General features: G+C 56.8%; 1 protein-coding gene and 1 long non-coding RNA gene across 7 annotated transcripts; one reads left to right on the top strand and one right to left on the bottom strand.

The window, feature by feature from the left end:
• Positions 1-630: 630 nt before the first annotated feature.
• LOC135275160 (uncharacterized) lies at positions 631-4,045 on the bottom strand. The gene is made up of 2 exons (XR_010342863.1): positions 3,777-4,045; positions 631-3,295 (listed from the first exon to the last, which is right to left on the bottom strand). It is a non-coding gene; the product is annotated as an uncharacterized LOC135275160 (long non-coding RNA).
• An 830-nt stretch (positions 4,046-4,875) lies between these two features.
• Positions 4,876-20,430, top strand: RNF44 (ring finger protein 44). Of its 6 annotated transcripts, none has more exons than XM_021673402.2 (11): positions 4,876-9,767; positions 14,901-15,051; positions 15,224-15,413; positions 15,784-15,951; positions 16,392-16,565; positions 16,669-16,830; positions 16,918-17,033; positions 17,342-17,429; positions 17,516-17,637; positions 17,773-17,872; positions 18,077-20,430. In XM_021673402.2, the coding sequence occupies exons 2-11, from the start codon at positions 14,945-14,947 to the stop codon at positions 18,137-18,139; spliced, it is 1,290 nt and encodes a 429-aa protein (XP_021529077.1). In that variant the 5' UTR covers positions 4,876-9,767; positions 14,901-14,944; the 3' UTR covers positions 18,140-20,430. The 6 variants fall into 6 exon arrangements, with proteins under 6 accessions (XP_021529077.1, XP_012321786.1, XP_021529078.1 ...); XM_012466363.2 differs by having other exon boundaries at positions 15,194-15,413; XM_021673403.2 differs by lacking the exon at positions 4,876-9,767 and adding an exon at positions 10,098-10,554.
• The last annotated feature ends 1,303 nt before the right edge of the window (positions 20,431-21,733 follow it).

Genomic DNA, 21,733 nt, shown 5'->3' with positions numbered 1-21,733 from the left:
TTGTCTCTCAAAAAATAAACAAATTTATATATATGCCTTGAAGTTCTGGGTAATTGTAGAGGCGGGTCATGGATCAGGTTCTGAGCTTCCCAGCAGGCAAAGCAAAAAGGGAATTGAGATCCATTAAGTCCAGCATCCATCCATTTTAAAACATTTGCATAGGCCGGGCACGGTGGCTTGTGCTTGTAATCCCAGCACTTCGGGAGACTGAAGCAGGCTGATCGCGAGGTCAGGAGTTCGAGACCAGGCTGGCCACGATGGCAAAATGCTGTCTCTACTAAAAATACAAAAATTAGCTGGGTATGGTGGCAGTCACCCGTAATCCCAGCTACTTGGGAGGCTGAGGCAGAAGAATTGCTTGAACTCAGAGGCAGAGGTTGCAGTGAGCCGAGATCACGCGACTACTCTAGCCTGGGTGACAGAGCAAGACTCCAACTCAAAAAAAAAAAAAAGAAAATGTGCATATAGCCAGGCTCTGGGAGCTATGATGCCGTTCTGAGTTTTGATACCCAAGAGGCTTTTCTTCTTTCAGAGAAGCGTTTCCGAGGAAAGGGTGCTGCAGAAGCTGCGCAGCACGTGAGGCAACGATTACAACGCAGGGGTTGAGAGACCGGGCTCGGGGTCAGACTGTTGGGTTCAATTTTTTATTTAATTTTTATCTACTGTATAGATAAAATGGGTTATCTATAACCCACAAATGGGTTCGATTTTGGCGTGACAAGTTACATCACCTCTCTAAGTCTGTTTCCTTATCTGTAAATTGCGGGTAATAGATGCCGCCCACCGGGGAAGGCGACGGTGAGGACGTAATGAAGTCATGCATTGAAAGCCCTGGGAACAGTGCCCCGCACGGTAAGGCCTCCGTGAATGTTGGTTTTTGTGGTGGCGTGGTGGTGACTGTGATGATTGTTATTACTACTAATATCACCTCATTTAATCCTACCAATAACTCCAGGGATGATTTTTTTCAGGTTAGATCACCACCCAAAATGACAGAAAGTGGGGATATTAGCACATATCTGTGCGACGGTTCTTGCCCCTGACTTCCTGCCATAGCCATCAGCTTCCTCTCTGAAGGTAGTAGGCAGTAGTCATTGTTGGTGGCTTAACTGGTAAGAGGAGAGGCAGGTGATCCCACCCAAGGCTCCAGGCTCCCACTCTGCCTCAGACCATGGACGTTATCCTGGTTGTTCTGCTGTGCCCCAAATAGGGCAGACCCCAACCCAAGCCCTGCCCTCCGTCCCTGCTCTTATGGCTGAGGCCGACAACTCTGAGTCACTGCTCTGACAGCTAGAAGCCTGTCCTGGCCTGCCCAGACCTTTGGACCCATCAGGATGAGGCAGGTATGGCCAAATGGTGCCCTGCCCATCTCAAGGGGCACCATCCACCTGCCACAAGGCAGCCTGGGAAGCACACGGGGATCTGGGCTGTGACGATCCACATCCATGTCCAGAGTTGGCTTCATGTAGCAGCAGGCAGCCAGGCAGAGTAGGGCTAACAGCCCAGGATATGGACTCAGGAGACCTGGGTCCTAATCCCCCCAACCACTTACCTGCTGGGGGCTTGGGCAAGGCACATCATCTCCCACACTCTTGGTGTCCTTTTGTAAAATGAACACAATGCAAACTCCACCTTATAGGCCTGATCTAAGGATTCATGGTGTAATGCGTGACAGCACTTACCACGGGGTAAGTAATGGGGTGAAGTGCACAAGGTAACAGTTTGGAAACACACCAGGGTTCCTTCACAGCCACTGTCTGAAGTGTACACCTTAAAACATTTTTGATCAGAAAAACTTCTCGGCAGGGCGCAGTGGCTGGGATTACACCTGTAATCCCAGCACTTTTGGGAGGCCAAAGCAGGTGGATCACTTGAGGCCAGGAGTCCGAGACCAGCCTGGCCAACATGGTGAAACATGAAATATGATGAAACCCCATCTCTACAAAAATACAAAACTTGGGTGGGGGGATAGGGGAGGGATAGCATTAGGAGAAATACCTAATGTAGATGACGGGGTGACGGATGCAGCCAACCACATGTATACCTATGTAACAAACCTGCATGTTCTGCACATATATCCCAGAAGTTAAAGTACGATTAAAAAAAAAAATACAAAACTTAGACCAGCGTGGTAGCACGCACCTGTAGTCCAAGCTACCCTGGAGCCTGAGGCACAAGAATTGCTTGAACCTGGGAGGGTGGGCTGGCGAGGGGGCGGGGAGTTTGCAGTTAGCCTAGATCATGCTACTGTACTCCTGCCTGGGCAACAGAGTGAGACTCCATTCCCCCCTACAAAAAAAAGGAAAAGAAAACTTCTCTAGCCTGTGTTCGCTACGTGCACCCACTACATACTCAGAAATTTATCAAGTTGAAATCAAGTGCTAGCTTGTCCCGGAGTTGGGCAAGTCTCTCCTTGCCTCTGAGCCACCATTTCTTTACCTGCAACACCTCTGACCCCCACCTAGTGCACAGCCTCAGAGGTGACCTGGAGAGTCTGGGCCGAGGGTGGCTCTTTGGTGTGAATGCATTCAATCCCTCAACTTCCCAATCATCTCTAGAAGTTGCACTTTGCAGGGTACAAAGTCCCTTCATTGCTCTTACAAAGGAACCAGCCCAAGAATATCCCCATGACGTCACAGACTCACAGCCTCCCACCCTAGAAAAAACTTGGGGCTGGGTGCAGTGGCTCATGCCTGTAATCCCAACACTTTGGGAGTTCCGAGGTGGGCCGATCAGAAAGTTAGAAGTTCAAGACCAGCCTGGCCAACATGGTGAAACCCCGTCTCTACTAAAATACAAAAACTTAGCCGGGCATGGCAGCGTGCGCCTGTAATCCCACTACTCAGGAGGGAGGCTGAGACAGGAGAATCACTTGAACCCGAGAGGCGAGGTTGCAGCGAGTCGAGGCTGCAGCGAGCCGAGATCGTCCACTGCACTCCAGCCGGGGCAACAGAGCGAGACTCTGTCTCAAAAGAAAAGAAAGGAAAGGACAGGAAGGAAAGGAAGGAAGGAAGGGAGGGAGGCCGGGCACGGTGACTCACGCCTGTAATCCCAGCACTTTGGAAGGCCGAGGCGGGCGGAACACGAAGTCAGGAGATCAAGACCATCCTCGCTAACACGGTGAAACCCCGTTTCTACTAAAAATACAAAAAATTAGCCAGGTGTGGTGGCGGGCGCCTGTAATCCCAGCTACTCGGGAGGCTGAGGCAGAAGAATAGCTTGCACTCGAGAGGCAGACGTTGCAGTGAGCCAAGATCGCGCCAATGCACTCCAGCCTGGGCGTCAGAGCGATACTCTGTCAAAAAAAAAAAAAAAAAAAAAAAGAGAATGAGAAAGAACCAACGACCTTGGGGACCCATGAGACCAACTTCTCCCCACCCCAGAGCCCCCTTCCAGGGCACTCATTCCCTGTAAAGCCCTCCTTTAGATGGCTGTTCTGCCAGCAAAAGGCAGCTTTAAAAACTAAGTAGCCCGGGAGGCTGCCGTTCCACTGTCAATCAGCCCTCCGCAGAGGAGCTAAACCTGGGCAGACAAGACGACCTGGTTGATCAGCCTCCGGGAGACGCGGTCTGCAGGGACTACAACCACCTGCAAGCCTGCCAGAGCGCGGCCCGCCGCGGGGTGCAGTCCTCGCTGCCCTAATGCGCCCAGGGAGGGGGGGCGGTGGGGCTCCCCTCCGAGGCTGGGACCCGCGGCCCGAGCAGGTGCCGGCCACGCCCTGGTCCAGGTTGTCTCCAGCGATGGGGACACGTGGGTTGTCGGGAGCGTAATCCCACCCGAAGTCTCGGCCGGCCGCCTTGTCTTTTGTCACTGGAGTCTCCCATCCTCCACCTGAAGAAGGCTTCCATTCCGCAGACTTGAAAACTGAGGCTCAGAGAATAACCCAAAGTGGGAAACCAAGATCTGCTGACCCAGAGCTGCTCTCTATTATCTACCTCCGCGCCCACCAGGGCTGGGGGAGGGGACACACTCTCCGGGAGGCGAAGATTCTCTGAACGACCACGGGGTCGTATTGTTTCCCCTGTTTCACAGACGAGGCAACGGAGTCACTCCTCCAAGGTCACGGAGGCCGCCAAGCCCCAGGCGCCGCGCCCTTACGCACCCCTGGCCGCCTGACGCCGGGCGGGCGCGGCCGAAAGAGGCTCCGCCCCGCCCGCACCACCCGCGCTCCAGCACGCGTGGTGCGGTCCAGGCAGCTCCATTCGCGCGGGGCCGGGGCGGGGGTCCTAGAAGCTGCGCAGCCGGCGTTAGCCCCGCGCGCCGGGGTGGTGAGGTCCGCGGACGGTTCCCCTGCACTGGGCCGGAGAGGGGCCGCGGCAGGCGGCGCGCGGGCCGCAGCCGCACCGGGAGCCCGGGCTGCAGCGGGAGCGACGCGCCGGCCGCCGGGTGGGGGTGGAGCCCCGCCGCGGCCCCAGGTAACGCCGGGCCCGGACCCTGCGCCGAGCGCCCCGGGCGCGGGGCCGACAAGCTTGCGGCGGTAGGGGGCGGCCGCGGGCCGGCGGAGGAGCGCGCGCGGGGGCTTCCCGCCAGGCCTCTGCCGGCGCCCGCACAGCGGGAACTCGCGGTCCAGGGCCCGGCAGCAGGGGCCGCGCCGCTCTTCTCCCGGTCCGCTAGGTCCAAACGCCCCAGCTCGGGGAGCCTTGGGGAACTTAGAGCCCCCTCGTGCCCTGCGCCCCGCGCACGTCCTGACCGCCACCCCGGCGGGTCCAGGCTGCGGCTGGGACCCAGGCGGTCCGGGACCGCGAGCCGGAGACGCGCTGCAGTTCTTTGGCCTCGCCATGTCCGTCCTAAACATTTCCCCGACGCCCCCTGTGCCTGCTGCTGGGGAGCCAGAGCGGCCTGAGCCCTGCCCTGGAGCGGCTGCAGGTCCGGGGAACAGACCGCTGCACCCCAGCGCCGTCCTTACTGCATTCTTGATGTCGGAACGCCGCAGGGTCTGGAGAGGGTCCGTGTCTTGCCCAAGGCCACACAGCTTCCGTTGCTTGAAAGCCACTAAGCTGGAGTCTGGCTGGTGCCGGGGGCTGGGAAGTGAGGGGAAGAGAAGGAGTAGGATGGAGGGACAGTGGGGGTAGACTTGTCTTCCTGGGTCTTCCAGTGACCGCTCTCCTGCAGCCCTCGGTTTTCATCTCTGAACAATGTGGTGACGGTTCCTGCTCCGTTTGCAGAATCTAGGGGTTCCAGTATGAGAGGTGCAGGGTTGGGAGGAGGGGTCAGAAAGGGGAACGCCCCCACGCCACACCCACAAAGCGCACACCTCCAAATGCGGACCCAGACTTGGAAATTCGGCAGGTACCGCCCAACGGCACACACTCTGAGAGCCACTGTTGACCCACAGAGGAAGATGCTATGACCCCGCTTCACACCTGGACAGACAGCCTCACATACCTTACTGACCTCCCCGAGGTCACAGGCTAGCCAGAGGTAGGGCAGGCCGGCCTTAGGGGCTCTGTCTCACCCCATCAGTGTAGCCCTTTACCCCGAGTGGCCTGTGGGAGATAAACACCTGCTGTGGGCACAGCCCAGGTGCTCAGGAAACGTCCTCTGCACTAGTTATTATCATTCACCCGATTTTACAGACGAGAGACTGAGGAGGAGAGGAGCCATGTAACTTATCCAAGGTCTCAAAACTGGAGCCCGAATGCTGCAGGCCTGAGCCCCAGGCGGGGAGCACCTCTGCAGATGCCCTGCCCTCACTGCCATCTGCACAAACAGCCGGTTAAGGGAGCCAGAGCTCGGGGCTCGGGGGTGTCGAGGCCGGCCCTGAGTGGAGAGAACTTAGCAGGGCCTTGTCTGCTCCCTCCCTGGTGTGTGAGGCTCTGGGCTCTGGTCTGATGCTCTGGTATCTGGGAGGTGTGAGCCCTAAGCTGGCTCTGCCAGACTGTGCTGTGTCCCTGGCTGGTACCCTAGTCTCTGTGTCCCGCCAGCTCCATCCTGGGAAGGTTCCTGGGCCCTGCCTCTTCGTGGGGAGGTTTGAGGGCCTTGGAAGAAAGAAGGGGGGTACTTTCTGATTGTGAGGGAGAGAGGCAGCCGGTTATCCCGGCCCCGGGGAAGGGGTGGGAACCCTGGCTGGGCAGGGCCCCAGCAGGAAACAGGGCCACGCCCTCCTCTTCCTGCCTCAGCCTGCCCAAGCCCCTCCCCTCTGCAGAGGAGGCTTGGGGGAGGAAGCCAGAATGTAGCATCAAGTGCTTTGTGCTGGAAGGATCAAAATTGGAACCCCTCTCTGGCTCCCATCCCCTAGTCCCTGAGCCTCTGTGGTCTCTCCCTGGGGACATGTGCTTTTGGTTCTTCAGCAGCCATGGGGACCCCTGTGGGCATTCGTTCTAAACAAACAACACTTAATGTGAGATTAGAATGAGATCCCAGGTTTGCCCCTTGATGACTGCATGACACCAGGTGAGTCCTGTCCCCTCTCACGTCATCAGTAAAATGTGGCCAATGCTGGTAGCCAGCTCTTAGATCATGGTGAGAAGAGGATCAGGATAGGACTTGCCCAGAGCTTGTGGAAAACCCTAAGACCCCCATTTCCCCATAGAACTCACAGCAGATGCCAGAGCAGAGGTGGGCTACTCCCACCTGTGGTTTCTGGGGCCCTCAGGGCCACACTTCTGGGCTCTGTGGTGAGGGGTGGCCCCTCCATGGCTCTGAACCGCTTTCCTCTTGATGAAATGAAAGTAAACAACACCTGCCTTCGAGGGCTTGGGGTGTGGGGAGAACACGGCGAGCAAAGTAGGTGTGCAGGCCACGTTCCCACAGCAGGGTGATTTCACATCCACCCATACAGGTTTTTTAGCTTATGGGGAGATGTGTTATTGACCTCTGGCGCTGGGGGGAAACTCAAGAGACTGGGGATTTACTGAGGGTTTCCTGGGGCCAGGACAAGGGGCAAACCCAGAGCCCCATCCCTGGGAATCCACCACCCAGTGTGAGCCAGTTCCTGGACTTGGTGTTGTGGGCCCTGTTGGGAGCAGGGGGAGCAGTCACATGGAGATGGCCTTCTGCTCTCATGATGCAACGTGATGATAATCCTACTGGACTGAGGAAGCCAGAGCAAGCTGGCAGGGCAGGGAAGGCTCCAAGGGGGTGGTCTTTGAGCTAGCCCCAAAGCATAAGCAGGATTTTGCCCAGGTGAGTAGGGGATATTGAGGACATATTAAACAGAAAGAATGCCACAGTCGGAGGCTTGGTGGCTTAAAAGTACAGGATTAGATTGTGGCTGGAGAGTCACTTTCCTAAGGTGGGGATGGTAAAGGTGGTCTCACTGTGCGGCAAGTCACTTCACCTCTTTGAGCCTCAAATCCTCATCTGTAAAATGAGGCTGAGGTGCCCGTATGTGCCAGTGAAGGCTGGACACCTGTGCACTTAAAAATGCCAAACCCCTTCAGCCAGGAGGGGAATAAGTGAGATACACGGCAATTGTGACAGGACTATGTGCAAATTAAATGGCACGAGGTGAAGGCTGGGGTACATCTAGCTCTGCGTTCAAAAATAGGGGTTTCAGCACAGCTGGAGACGTCACAAACAGCTTCCTCTAAGAGAAGAGATAGGAACAGAGCCTCAAATGGCAGAAAAGCAGAACAGATTGGCAGAAAGGAAAACAGGGCACTCCAGGCAGGCAGTCTAGCCTGAGCAAAGGCAGGAAGGTGGCAGGGAGAGAAGGCCAGAGGAAGCACCAGCATGATGTGAGAGGAGAGACTGGGGAGAGGCGAGCCTGAAAAGTTTGGGCAGGAAGAGGTTGTTAAGTACAGCCCCAACATCAGGTTTCCATGCAGTTGGCAGTAGGGAGCCACTGTAGGCCCTATCCATAAGGGCAGGCAGGCAGTAATCTAACAAATATGTAGATACCTTCAAATGTGGGGAGGTTTTTTTTCATTTTTTATTTTTTTGAGATAGAGTCTCGCTCTGTTGCCCAGGCTGGAGTGCAATGGCCTGTTCTCGGCTCACTGTAACCTCCACCTCCTGGGTTCAAGTGATTCTCCCACCTCAGCCTCCTGAGTAGCTGGGATTACAGGCATGCACCTGGCTAATTTTTGTATTTTTAGTAGGGATGGGGTTTCACCATGTTGGTCAGGCTGGTCTGGAACTCCTGACCTCGTGATCCATCCACCTCGGCCTCCCAAAGTGCTGGGATTACAGGCTTGAGCCACCTTGCCCAGCCTTGGTCAAGGCTTTTATGTGGTGGGGAAAACAAAAGGTTGAAGGAGACACTGGAGGTGAAAGAACAGTTGATGATAAGGAACTAGTTAAAGACATAACCTGGTATATCCACACGTATTCTTATGCACACCTAAGTTTTAACTGTGATGGATAGAGTTTGGCATTCCGGGTAACATCCATAGCACTGCATCATGAACTTGGTCTTGTGTTGCTTAGAGACCTGCAAACAGCCGGCTTGGTTCCATCTTCAGTCATTGCGTTGCACAGTGATACTGATTGTTGCTGGTACAAACATTGCCATAAACATGTCTGTTCCCCAAGCTTAAAGGGGATTTCTGATTCTAAGGGAACAAAAGTTTTTCTGGCTTAAAAGACTTAAGACATAAAAAGAGCAAATGTACGATATCATATACAATAGTCTATCCTCCTGACCCACTCCTCCCTTCCAGTTTTCCCTAAGGACAACAATTGTTAATCAGTTTCCTGTATACCCTTCTAGAAATATTATATGCAGATATGGTATATGTCCAATTAAAAAAACCTGATACATACTGTTACTCCTGTTCAGCATCTTGGTTTCAATTTTTATTTAAAATTTGGGATTCTGAAATATACCAAAACAGCATAGAAAATGAGCCCCCCATCCCCCTGCCCCGTGGCCCACCACACAGATGTTAACACTTTGCATTGGTGCCTTGTTTATGGCTGTCTCGGAGGTAGTCCCATGTGACGCCAGCTGCCTCTTTGTGGTAACTGTCCAAGAGTCGTTATTGATTATATGCATGCACCCAATATAATTTGTTCGACCTGTTCTTGGATATTTAAGGAATTACTGATTTTTTGCTTATATAATTGTGATTGAGGTAATACCCTTTTTGTATAAAGTTTGCCCGGGTGGGTGGGCATGGAGGCAGAGGAGAACGAGGCTCAGCTTTGGGTTGGGTTGAAATTCCTGCTCCGCCACACTTCTAGCTGTGTGATCTCGAGTGGGGGAAGGCCCTCACTTTCCCCATCTGTAAAATGAACTGGCTATAGTAATCTCTCCGTCTCATAGCTGCCGAGAAGAGTAGAAAACTCAAGTATAGAGGCTTCACTGGGCTTAGTTCCCAGTTTCCCTGGGCAGGGAGGTCTCCGCGGGGACATCAAATTCTCAATCCCAGTCTAACAGCTAGAGCGCCCGGCGCCAGCAGTTTTGCCGTAAACTCCAAGCCGTTCCCCGCCCCTCTTCCTCCGCCGCCACGCTGAGGGCGGGGCGGTTAAATGTCTCTGTGACGTCAGCCCGAGCAGGGCCAATCCCCCTGCTCCGCAGACGTTAGCTCGTTTGCATGGGTGGCCCGCCATTGGTCTGTCGGGCAACCTGGGCCGTTCCAACTTTTTAAAGACGCCGCATAGTATAAACAAGGAGATGTGGGGCGGCAGGGCCATGATGTCATCGCGGTGCTGCAGCTCTTGGGGGTGACGTCATCTCCGGAAAGGTGGCCGGCCCAGGGCTGTTAAATGCAGCCTAACCACTTGGGCCGGCTTGAGGCCGCTTTCGTCCCGTCAGAGGTCAGACCCATTGCACTTCAGAATCCCAGGCGGCACCCTGTCCCCGAGGAGGGGACCATGACACAGTAAGTCCGTACTGCTGGTTCTCCTGGCAGGACCCATTTCTTCGGCAGGGAAACAGCCTCAGAGGCGCGAGTAGTTCGCGAGTTTGCATAGGAAGTTCGAGTTGCAGCCGATCGGTTTTGCCCACCCTGGGGTCTCCCCATCTTTATATCAGGCCATGTGGCCCCGCCCCTTGCTTTTGACTACGGCTGCGGTCACTTTAAGTGCGAAGGTGGGGGCGAGGAGGAGGTTAAAAAAAAACTTTCAAGATGGCGGTCCCCTAGTCACGTGCCTGGTCGCGGCGAGTGATTGGCTCTCGGGGCGGAGCTCCCGGCGCGGGGCTGGGCCACCGCGGGCTTGCAGCAGGCTACTGTTTGCCGGAGCCTCCCGGCGCGCCCCCGCGAGCCCCCTCCCGCCCGGCGCGCGACCCCGCCGCTTCGAATGTTGTGAATCAAATGTGGGGTTTGTTACATTCCTCTGCCGCCGCGGACAGTTCTTAAAGGGCCAGCCTCCGGCAGCCGCGCAGACCCAGCTGCGTCCTGCGCCGCCTCCCGCTCCCTAAGGGCCTGGGCCGAGAGAGACTGACCGCGGGTGGGCCTCGCAAGGCAGACGCCGTCGGGCGGACAACAAAGAGAGAGGCCCCGGAAGAAGCCGGGCTACCCCCGGACCCGGGGGTGGGGAGGGCAGCACATTGTTCCGCAGGGCGGGAGCTCTTAAAGGGTCCAGGCAGCCCCCCCGCCCCGCCCCCTGCCCAGTTTGGCCGTTATAGATCGGGAACAAAGGAGTCAACGTGTGGCCGGGCGGCCAAAGGTGAGTCTGGGCTAGGGACCCCAACTGCCTATTCCCTCACCCCTGGACCTCCGTCCGGTTCCCCTCCCCTGGGAATGGGGGCAGTGATCTAGCTGGCTCCGCAGGGGTTAATCACGGGCGGTCAGCGAGATCTCAGGGATCAGGGACCCCCCCCCTCCCCAGGGCCCCCAGCTGCCGGGCCAGTTCTCCTCTCTCCAGAGGGTGAGCGCTGCGGTTGGAGAGGAAGGAGCCGCCCCCCTCCCCCTGCGGCCGCCACTTCCTTTGTTGTTGCTTTTGTCTCACGCCGAGCACATGGTCCGGGATCCTCGGCTCTTAAAGTCACAGCGCTCCGGCCCAGGCGCTGCAGTCTTGCCTCCCGCCCCCGGTGTCCCTCCGAGAGCGGCACAAAAGAGTGGGAGGTGGACGAGAGAGACCCTTCTCGGGGCAGGTGTCCGCGCCTCGGCCCCAGTACCATCCCTGGGAGGACTGGCTGGATAAGGTTCCCAGAGCCCCAGAACAAGCGCTTGGCCCGCGTTGGGGAGCCCCCCCCTTCCCCAGAGACACTGTTTTCCTCCCCCACTAATGTGACAACCTGGTTTCCTCTTGACTCGTCTGGTTTTATTTGGGCGCTCTGGGAAGGAAAGGTTTCCACCCCCATTTTACAGCTGTGCCAACTGAGGCTCTCAGAAGCAAAGGGATTTCCTTGACCAAGGTCACCCAGGGAGTCTTCTCTCCTAGTCTGGTGGTCCGGCTCTCAGTGGCCCCCAGGCACCAAAGCCTGTTTGTTTGGGTTGGCGGGTAGGGAAGTAGGAAGGGGGGCTTCTCTTCCTGCCTGAGTCTACTCATGCCCCTAAGGTCTGACTTTGTTTTCTTCTGCAAAAGGGAGTGCCTCTTCCTGCAAACAGATACCTGGGGCCCTTAGACCAAGGTCAGGGTAGGTGCTTGGGGCACTGGACCTCAGGTGTTGGCTGCCTCTCGTGGGTGGGTGGTGGGGAGAGTGTTAACTGCAAAATGCATTGCACGCCTCTGGCCCGATAGGGCTCAGCAACGGGACTCTCAAGACCGGTTCACACAGACCTCAGTGACAGCACAGCACAGAGATGTAGACTGAGCAGTTGTTAGGCGAGGCCACCTGGCCACCCTTGCTGTTTGACCTTGAGCAAGTTGCTAGCTCCAACTCTGGCCGTGCTTGCTTCTCTGCACCACAAAGCTAATGATGGGTGCCTGAAAGAGAGTGCTCTCCCAGCCTCCTGAATGGCTTGGAGACTCGCGATTAGGTGATTTCCTCCAACTACTGATGACACAAGGAGTTATGGGTTGGAGGAGTTTGGGCCTAGGGGCCCAACCAGGACCGATATTGTTCTCTCTGGCTTTGTGGCCTAGAGCAACTTACTTCCTTTCTCTCGGCCTCAGTTTTCTCAGCTGTGAAATGGGTGTAACCTTTCTATGCCACCCCTGTTCCTGGCAGGGCTTAAAGAACCAGGAGCCACTCTTCCCAGCTGAGGTGTTCCCCTAGAGTAGCATATCTGCCTGCTGCCTGGAAGTGGCATCCTTCAGGCTCTGCTTGAGGTTGGGAATGGAGGTCAGCATGTCGTATTCTCTAATAATGATCATTTACATCCAAGCTAAGTAAGACTTTACAGGTTGCTTCTGCTGTTGCCTTGGAGCAGTCCTTGATGGTAAACTGGGAGGTAGTTATTGGGCTGTTCCCATTTTACAGATGAAGATATGGAGGCTCAGGAGGGGAAGCCCTTGCCCACTGCCTGTAGCCAAGAATCTAGCTAGAAATCAGTGTCATCTGTGAGTCTGTGAGAGCTGATGCTGTCACCCACAGCTGGAGGCCCTTCTGTCTCTGGTTTGCTTTCACAGCTCCTTACGCCTTCCCTGCCCTGAGGAGTGGGTGCCTTGGTAGGGGACTGGCCACAGAGCAGACAGCCACGGGCTTGGGCCTCTGCAGGAGTGCCTTGGGCCTGGCACTGCTCAGCCATCAGTGAGACATCCTGTCACAAGAGGAGCAGTCAGGCTGCTGGCTTGGTGGCTAATCATGGGTGCTTTACAGCCAGACTGCTTAGGTCCCTTGTGCACCCACAATTCCAGCTGACTGGCCTTGGACCTCACCTCTGTGAGCCTTGGTGTCCTGACCTCCCGGGGTTGCTGGGAGGACTCACCAAGTTGGCGTGGGGGAAACAGCATGGTTATTACGGTGACTGTTCCTCACCAGCAGCACTGGGAGCTCCCAGACTCTCTGAGGTTAGCTAGGGTAGAGATTCCCAAACCTAGCTGTGCTATGGCAACTTCTGGGGAATTTGATAAAAATCTAGGTGCCCTTGTTCCCCAACCCTCCAAAGAGTCTGGTCCCGGAGGCCTGGGATGGGCCAGGCATCTGCTGTTTCAGTTACTTGGGGATTTCCTGAGCCTCCCTTGGCCGTTGTTTGCTTGACTGGTTTGTTGGCAGGAATTAGAGAGGCTCTGTGTGTAGACATGCATGTCAGGATGTGCACTTGGCCCGTGCCAGGGGTCATAAACCCAGTTCCCTATGGCGGGCAGGCAGAGGATGGTCCTGGGTGACTTGGAGAGAAAGCTCTTGCTCCCAGTGAGGGGCCAAGCAGAAACGTGTGGACCAGATTTGCCATGAGAAGCCAGGTTTTTTTGTAATCTCCCAATGTTTAATCGTTGGCATTAAAGTTATGGCTGCCAGACTGCGTGGCCTTGGACCTGTGTGATTGGCTCTGTTCCATGCACATGTATCACATTAGGCCTTCCCTGAGGGCACGGGTGGTCCCTGGCCCTGCCCACACCCTCGACCAGCCGGGCCCCATCACCCATGCAGGCTTCTTTTGAGAAGTAGGGCCCAAGCTTGTGAAGTGCAGCCCAGAGGAAATGGTCCTTGCCGCTGTTGGCAGGAAGGAACTAGGTGTTGAGCTGACAGTACACTGGCTCCCTGGCTGTGTCAGCAGGGAGGTGACATTGAAAACTGAGTATCGAGGCTACATAGGTGTTTTGTTAGATGGGGAAGGGGTGGAAGGGGCCTCCTTGTGGCAGGAACAACAAAGAGCTGGTCATGTTGGATGCACCCTTCAACTTTCCAGGGCCTGACAGGTTCTAGAGCTTTTCCTGCCAGGGTGTCGTCCCAGCTTTGAGTTGAGTGGAACCCTGAGGTTGAGCCAGGTCCCTCGACATTCCCTACCTGGACCCTTGACTCTAGCCGGAGGCAGGAGACCCTGCCCCAACCCATTCCTATTTAACTTCCTCTCTCGGGTTCTTGCTTCCCTTTTTTCTCAGCAGGCCCCACATCCCACTTTGAGGGCTGGGTGGGGGCCCCTAGAGCAAGGGCCTGGCTGTATGCCAGACTCCGCAGTCTCCCCAGGCCAGCTTCCTTCATCGCCTCCCGTGAAGCCTGGGACCCGTCCTCTCCGTCAGCAGCAGAGGACAGGGAGAGGCTTGTCTTTGGCCCCCCCCAGTTCTGACACTTGCCTTGGGGCTTTGGGCAAGTTTCTGCTTGCTGAGTCTCACTTTCCTCCTCTGTAAAATGGGCCAGCTATACTTTCCTTGAAAGGTAGATGAAGTCACACTTGGACAGGCACAGTGGGAGCAGGTTAAGGGAAGAAAGAATAGTGTGTTGCCTTGGACTAGAAGCCCCTGAGGGCAGAGGCAGGATAGAACCTCTTGCCTGGCGCTAGTAAGAGGAGAACTGGGTCCCAGTCCTGTTTGGAATCCCTGCTGTAGCCAACCAGAGAGAAGAGAGGATGCTGGAGCCTCCACAGGAACCCCCAGCTGCCGCCTGGAGGCCAAATTGTAGCCCCTGGTGTAAGGCAGAAGAAGGTCCTACCCAAAGCCCCTTTCCAGGACAGGGTGCCCTGAGACCGGCCGAGCGGGAGCCTACCAGGAGCCTGGAAGCACGCTGGCCAGCTCCCTGAGCCCTGCAACTAAGGGGAACTGGGTCCCATTTCACACAGCAGGAGGGTGAGGCCTGGGCGCCAGCAGGCTGAGCTGTCCTGGTATGTCAGCACTGGACCCCAGGGTTCAGAGGAGGGGCATGGCTGAACACCACTGGTCTCTGGGGTCACACCGTAGAGGTTTGGTTCTGACCCCCATGGCACAAGCGCCTGGACTCCTCGGTGCCGCAGTTTCTTTTTTTCTTTCGAGACAGAGTCTTGCTCTGTTGCCAGGCTGGAGTGCAGTGGCATGATCTCAGCTCACTGCAACTTCCGCCTCCCAGGTTCAAGTGATTCCCCTGCCTCAGCCTCCCACGTAGCTGAGATTACGGGTGTCCGCCACCACGCCTGACTGGTTTTTGTGTTTTTAGTAGAGATGGGGTTTCACCATGGTGGCCAGGTGCCTCAGTTTCCTTGTCTCCTGCCTCCTAGGGTTGTGAGTCCCGGCCCAGCCCCTCCACCCCCCTGCTCCCCTGATGCGACCATGGGCTCTGGCAGTGACTAGGTGGCCACCCTCTGCCCCCGTGGGTCAGCGGCGATTCTCTGCGGGACCCGGCAGCACCCCAGACCAGCTCTGGGGAAGGTAGGAAGGAGCTTCCCAGTCCTGGTGCTGGGGCACGAGGGCCTTGAGGGACGGGGTGCAGGGCCCTGAGCTGTCTTCCCTCCCTGTGGGGGGAGTCACCCTGGCTTCTCTCCTTGTTCTGTGCATGAGTGGTCCCTCTCAGTCCTATCAGGGCCTCCTCTCTGTGGTGCAGCCCCGGCTTCGAGGGCCCCCTGGCCAGCCCACCTGCCCGGGATGAGCGCTTACCCTCCCAGCAGCCGCCGTCCCAACCTCCACACCTCCCTGTAGAGGAGCGCCGAGCCTCGGCTCCTGCCGGCGGGAGCCCCCGAATGCTGCACCCAGCCACCCAGCAGAGCCCGTTCATGGTTGATCTCCACGAGCAGGTAGGCAGAACCCCACCTTCTGTGCCCCTAGCCCTTCAAGCCAGTCTGAGAAACAGGCAGCAAGGCCTTGATTTCACCTTGCTTGCTTCATTTCACATTCCAGGGAGGCATTATTAGCCCCATTTTACAGGTAGGTAAACTGAGGCCCAGGGAGAGGCCCCACTGGATGACTGGCAGAGCTAGATTCTCACAGGGCCCTCTCTGCCCTGGGGACCCGGGGGTAGGGGCACAGTCTGCTCTGCACTGCGGTAGGCCCCATTGAAGAAGGGAAGGGAGGCAGCAGCTGGACCTGGCAGGACCGTTTCTCCTGAGAGTAGCCCTCTTGGCCAGCTTCCTTCTCACACTTTCCTGGTGTTCTCTCTACCCACAGGTGCACCAGGGACCTGTCCCTCTGTCTTACACAGTCACCACAGTGACAACCCAAGGCTTCCCCTTGCCTACAGGCCAACACATCCCTGGCTGCAGTGCCCAGCAGCTCCCAGCATGCTCCGTGATGTTCAGCGGGCAGCACTACCCCCTCTGCTGCCTCCCGCCCCCGGTGAGTGAGCGTTTCCAGCTCCTACTCCACCGGCTGCAAGCCCCAGGCACAGGCCAGCAGCTCAGCGGGCCTAGGGCAGCCCTGAACTGGGCTGAGCTATCCAGCCATCTAGGCTGTCAGGGCGCCTTCCTGGCCTCCCCAGGAAAGCGTACATGTGTGTTCACATTTGGTAATAGAGCGTTTCAAGGTTCAGAGACCTTCCAGCACCCCTGTACCTGCCTTACAGCTTGGCAGAGGCCCAGGAGTTGAGGCTGTGGGCCTTAAGAGTGGAGTGTCCTGCCTGGATGGCCTAGGACAGGGATAGGCCTTCCGCAGGGTTTCTTGTGCAGACCCTGGAGCTGCTGGGTATGTGCCCAGTGGGGGCCTTTTGCTGGGTGGCACGGTATAGGCCTGGCCCAGAGCCCAGAACGTTCTCAGCCCCCCACCCCCTCTCTCGGCAGCTTATCCAGGCGTGCACCATGCAGCAGCTGCCTGTGCCCTATCAGGCCTACCCCCACCTCATCTCCAGTGACCACTACATCCTGCACCCCCCACCACCGGCCCCACCCCCTCAGCCCACCCACATGGCGCCCCTGGGGCAGTTTGTGTCTCTGCAGACCCAGCATCCAAGGATGGTGAGTCGGCGTGGGTCTGGTGCTGGAAGGGGATAGCATGGGGGAGGGCGGGCAGGGACAGCCTTGTCTCACTGACTTGCTGACCCGGCCCCACCTCTTTCAGCCCCTGCAGCGTCTCGACAACGACGTGGACCTGCGTGGGGACCAGCACTCCCTGGGTAACTTCAGCTACTCCACCTCTGCCCCTGGCCCAGCCCTGTCTCCGTCAGTGCCCCTGCACTACCTGCCCCACGATCCACTGCACCAGGAGCTGTCCTTTGGTGTGGTGAGTGCCACCCTGACCCCCACCCGGGCTCCGGGGCGGGTGGGAGGCAGGTTCCCTGGGCTGACCTGCACCTTGCCCCTCTCACAGCCATATTCTCACATGATGCCGCGGAGACTGAGCACCCAGAGATACCGCCTGCAGCAGCCACTGCCCCCGCCACCACCCCCGCCACCTTACTACCCCAGCTTCCTGCCCTACTTCCTGTAAGTATCCACACATCCGCCCCAGGTTCCTTATGCCCTGTTCTCCTGGAACCTCCAGTGGTGAGACCCAAACACATCTCCAGGGGCCCCAGGGCCTCCAGAGCCATCTGGCACCCCCCAAGCCTGACAGTCACGCCAGGCCAGCTGGGCTCTCTGCCCCACTACAACGCCCTAGGCCGAACACCAAGAGCCACGTGGAGCTCTGGGCTCTGTTTGCAAAGAGGAAGTCAGGACAGTGGCTCTGTGCGACCCACTCCTGGACCCACTCCTGACCTTGACCCTTGGCCCCCATCCTTGTCTCTCTCTAGCTCGATGCTGCCAATGTCACCAACAGCAGTGGGGCCCACCATCAGCCTGGATCTGGACGTGGATGACGTGGAGATGGAGAACTATGAGGTCTCGTGGAGCCCTGTGCTGGGAGGTGGGGTTTGGGAGACCTGCAGCCCTGGGCGCCGCTGACCCCATCTCCTACCCGCATGCAGGCCCTCCTGAACCTGGCCGAGCGGCTGGGAGATGCCAAGCCCCGGGGCCTTACCAAAGCAGACATAGAGCAGCTCCCCTCGTACCGCTTTAACCCGGACAGCCATCAGTCAGAGCAGACACTGTGAGTACCATGCCCCACCTCCCGCCCCTCTGAACACAGCTGGCTGCTACAAGACGCCCCTCTCAGGGGAGTCACACTTCACTGAGCCTTCCCGTGGCCCTCAGTGTGGAGGTGACGCTCCGTGACCCCTCGCAGGTGTGTGGTCTGCTTCAGTGACTTCGAGGTGCGGCAGCTTCTCCGAGTCCTCCCCTGCAACCATGAGTTCCACACCAAGTGTGTTGACAAGTGGTTGAAGGTAACACGGCCCAGGCTGGCTCCTGGGTATTCCTCATGCGGTGACAAGGGGACGGGCAGGCCTGGGGTGTTTCCCTCCTGGTCCTTGTCATCATCTTGGAAGTTCTGGCTCCAGGGGACCAAGTCCTCCCAGGCGGCTACACAGATGCGGTGGGTCGGGGTGGGTGAGAGCAATGCCTGACGTCAATGCCTGCGATTTCCGCAGGCCAACCGGACGTGTCCCATCTGCCGGGCCGACGCCTCCGAGGTGCCCAGAGAGGCTGAGTGAGGCCTCCCAGCTGCCCGGGAGAACCCTGCCTGAAGCTCTGGAAACTCGGGTGGGGGCCCAGGGAGGACGGAGAGGGAGTGGCCCAGGCCTGCCCTGTCACTCCTGCCTGCATCTCCAGAGCTGGTGCCAGGGTCAGCCCGGTGAGGAGCTCCTGCAATAAGCCCCTGCATTTGCCAAGCTCCAAAGACTCCTTCCCCATTCTGCCTGCCCGTCCGCCTGCCACGGAGCTGCCTGAGTGTCCATAATCTGGTCTCCCTCCTGTGCGCCCTCGGGTTCCTCTATTCCTGCTGGCACTGAGAGCCAGGGGTCTGTTCCCCCCAGTGGGGCTGGTGGTGATCGGCAGACAGGGCACCATCTTGGGTCAGCTGGTCTCATGCTCTGAAATGGTGTGCCCTCTGCCCAGGTGGCACTGCCAGTCTCGTAGACGGTGTCACAAGGCCATTTCCTGAGCCCCAGGGCTGAATGCTTCCTCCTTGGCCCCAAACAGTGAACTCGGGCTTCTGGCTCTGGGTTGGCTGCTGTGAGGGCTGAGTCTGGCTCCCTGGGGGACCCTCAACCCAGGCACAACATTCCAGCCCCGTCCTCAGGCTGGAGGGTGTCCCAGCCTAGCCCTGAGCTGGGGCACACGAAGCCTGAGGGGCCTGTGCCATGCGGGGAGAGTGCGGGGAGAGGGAGCCCTGTGTTCCCGGTGGCTGCCCCTCCCAGGGATGCGGTCAGACCCGTGCCCGATCTCCTCCCCCTCTGTTGTTTTGCATGAACGTGAGGAGCAGCAGTTTTTGTTTATTCATTTGGCCCAAAATCGCGTGTAGGATTTGGGCATGTGGATATTTAAGACATTTTTTTTTCTTTTGGTTTAATGGGGGCGGGTATAAGGACCAACTGGGACCGAGTGCCCAGGGGGCGGAGCACGGGCGCGCTACCCAGCCCACATGCATGCGTGCGCCGGGCTGGGCGGGGCTGGGCGCCGGCAGTCGTGGGGCAGAGTTGGGGGTCTGTGCTCAGCTGATAACTGCCATGCACTGTACTGCACACGTCCCTTGAGCCCACCGGGACCGGACGCTTTTCAGGGCATTTCTCCCTCCAGCCAGGGCCCGTTTCCCACCTGCCTGGGCAAGTCTCTTCCAAGGAAGTCCCAGGAGGATCGGGACCAGGAAGGTCATGGACCCCCATCTCTCGGGGCCTTCCAGCCTGATCCCTGCCCTCCAGGCTCTGGAGGAGGCCCCTGTAGGGTCTGGCTGAGCTTCCCACCCTCTTTCCCTGGTCCTAGTCCTTTCCTGCCCTACACCCAGCTGGGGTTGCTGCCCTGAACGAACCGCGTGTGGGGCCGGCACATCCTAGCAGGCAGCCCCTGGCGCCTGCTGCCTCAGGGATGCTCCAACCACCCTCGTTCTCCCCGCAGCGGCCCTGGCTCCCACCTCCCGCCCCAGCCTGCCATGGGGCCCGTCAGCCTGGTCCCACCCCCATGGAGAACCCAAAGTCTTACTGTATATAACTCCAGGTGACGTTTCTATATTTATAGCAGTGTTGAAAACCCACGTGTTTTACACAGAACCACCCTCTCCAACTCCCTCCCTTTCCGACCCCAACAAAAGGTTTTCAAACCCCTTGTGGTTCCTGGGGCAGGCGGAAACGGGCTCACGTGTGTCGGCTGCAGCAATGATTCCAACAAGCAGCTATTGGGGGGGAAACAGCATTTCAAAAATCATCATTAAAAAACCAGATTTCTACAACAGTTACTTAGGATGTTTGTGATTTGCCGACCTTGCTGTAGTTACCAATCAATGATTTCCTGTGGTGGGGGCTTGCCATTGTTTACTCTCTTATTTACCAACTTCCGGCCTAGGCATGACAGTGGGCACCTTCCCCCAGCCCCGGCTGGGCCCAGCGCCTGTGTTCTGTGTTAGAAAGGTTTTATATATATATAATTACATATATGGATAGAAATATATGTAATTTTGGGGGCCCTGTTCCTTGCACATTTTACAGTTACCTCATTTTTCCCATGTATGTATTTGAGAAAATGCTAATATATAGAGAAAATAATGGTTCTTAAAGCTTAAATGTGTGGTTTTTTCCATTCCATGGGATTCACATTGGTTTGTAGCATTTAACATAACTAGTATGTTGTATTATATATATGTGTATACTGATTGAAATTTTTAACAGATTTGTACTTTTTTTAAAATGAAAGTTGCTAGTTCTGCTTGACCAAGTAGTGCAATCATTATTTTTTTTAATATTGTTGCTGATTTCAGAGGGATATTCACTAATAAATGTATGATGTATACCAACGACCGCCCACGCTGCCTTTGGCTGCCCGTGTCTTTCTGGTGGGAGCTGGGATGGGAGTGAGGCTGGGAGCAGACAGGATTGCTCTCTGCCGTGGAACTGTGGGGCGGCCAACACCCCCTCATCCATAGGGGTCTGCCAAGCCAGTTCAATGGTGACCTTCTCTAAGCTGTCTGCTTCACATGTGAGTTAGACAGGCTTCTGTCAGCAAGTGACAGGATTCCATTTAACTGGTTTGAGGAAAAGTCACTTATTGGTCTCCTGTCATTTGAATCCCAAGGTAAAGGCCAGGTGCGGTGGCTCACGCCTGTAATCCCAGCACTTTGAGAGGCCATGGCTGGTGGATCACTTGAGGTCAGGGGTTTGAGACCAGCCTGCCCAACATGGTGAAACCCATCTCTACTAAGGATACAAGAAAATTAGCTAGTTGTGGCAGCACAAGCCTGTGGTCCCAGCCACTCAGGCTGAGGTAGGAGGATTGCTTGAACCCGGGAGGTAGAGGATGCAGTGAGCCGAGATGGAGCCACTGCACTCCAGCCTAGGTGACAGCACTCTCCATCTCAAAAAAATAAAAAAAGTAAATCCCAAGGTTAGGTTCTTGTGTCGTGACTGGATCAGGGGCTCAGGCCTGTCATAGGGAAATAAGGTCTCCCCCATTTCACAACTTTTTTGTTTGTTTCATTTTTTTCAATAGGAATGAGTCTCACTATTGCCCAGGCTGGTCTCGAACTCCTGGGTTCAAGCAGTCCTCCCACCTCGGTCTCCCAAAGTACTGGGGTTACAGGCGTGAGCCGCCGTGCCTGGCCTGCAGCCTTGCTTTTCTCTGCGCAGTAGCGCTTGTAGCCCTTGCTCGGCTCCTCTAATTTAGCATCACCTCTGGTGATCGAGTGTTGGCAGACCCACTTCGGTTGTGTCCCCACACCAGATCTGTTTAGTGATGTTTGGGAGTGAGAACAGCATGGCTGGTCAGGCCCACCCTTCAACCCCACTGAAACTACGAAGAGCTGCACCCCTTGGGCCCAGGCTCAGTGGGGACAAAGTGCCCAGGAGCCGCGAAGGAGACCAGATTGGTGATGAGGAATGTTGGCTGACTTGTTAGCGTGTCACAGCAGTGTGGTCTGGAGCCAAACAGTGGGCTGGAGTGAGTAGGAAACCTGCGACCTTGTGTCTGTGATGCCACTAACCAGAGCCTTGGTCAGCGCGCTTTTCTTTCCAGTCTTTGGATCATCTGCAAATTAGGGGACAAGATCAGTTGAATAGTTCTCTAAGTGTGTTTCTGAGAAAGTCCTCTGAGACCCTAACAGC

This window comes from Aotus nancymaae, unplaced genomic scaffold (genome assembly GCF_030222135.1).
Source record: "Aotus nancymaae isolate 86718 unplaced genomic scaffold, 86718_ANA_hifiasm-v0.15.2.pri h1tg000015l_1, whole genome shotgun sequence".
Lineage (NCBI taxonomy): Eukaryota > Metazoa > Chordata > Mammalia > Primates > Aotidae > Aotus > Aotus nancymaae.
The sequence above is the reverse complement of the archived record's forward strand: the minus strand, read 5'-3'. Positions and strand labels throughout refer to the sequence as shown.

What these genes read in the sequence shown, in the direction of transcription:
- RNF44 (XM_012466363.2), top strand. Translation starts at nt 14,945, where the DNA reads ATGCGACCATGGGCTCTGGCAGTGACTAGGTGGCCACCCTCTGCCCCC. An exon ending in AGCTTCCTGCCCTACTTCCT is followed by an intron (nt 17,034 to 17,341) that starts GTAAGTATCCAC and finishes GTCTCTCTCTAG; the next exon opens with CTCGATGCTGCCAATGTCAC. An exon ending in CATCAGTCAGAGCAGACACT is followed by an intron (nt 17,638 to 17,772) that starts GTGAGTACCATG and finishes GACCCCTCGCAG; the next exon opens with GTGTGTGGTCTGCTTCAGTG.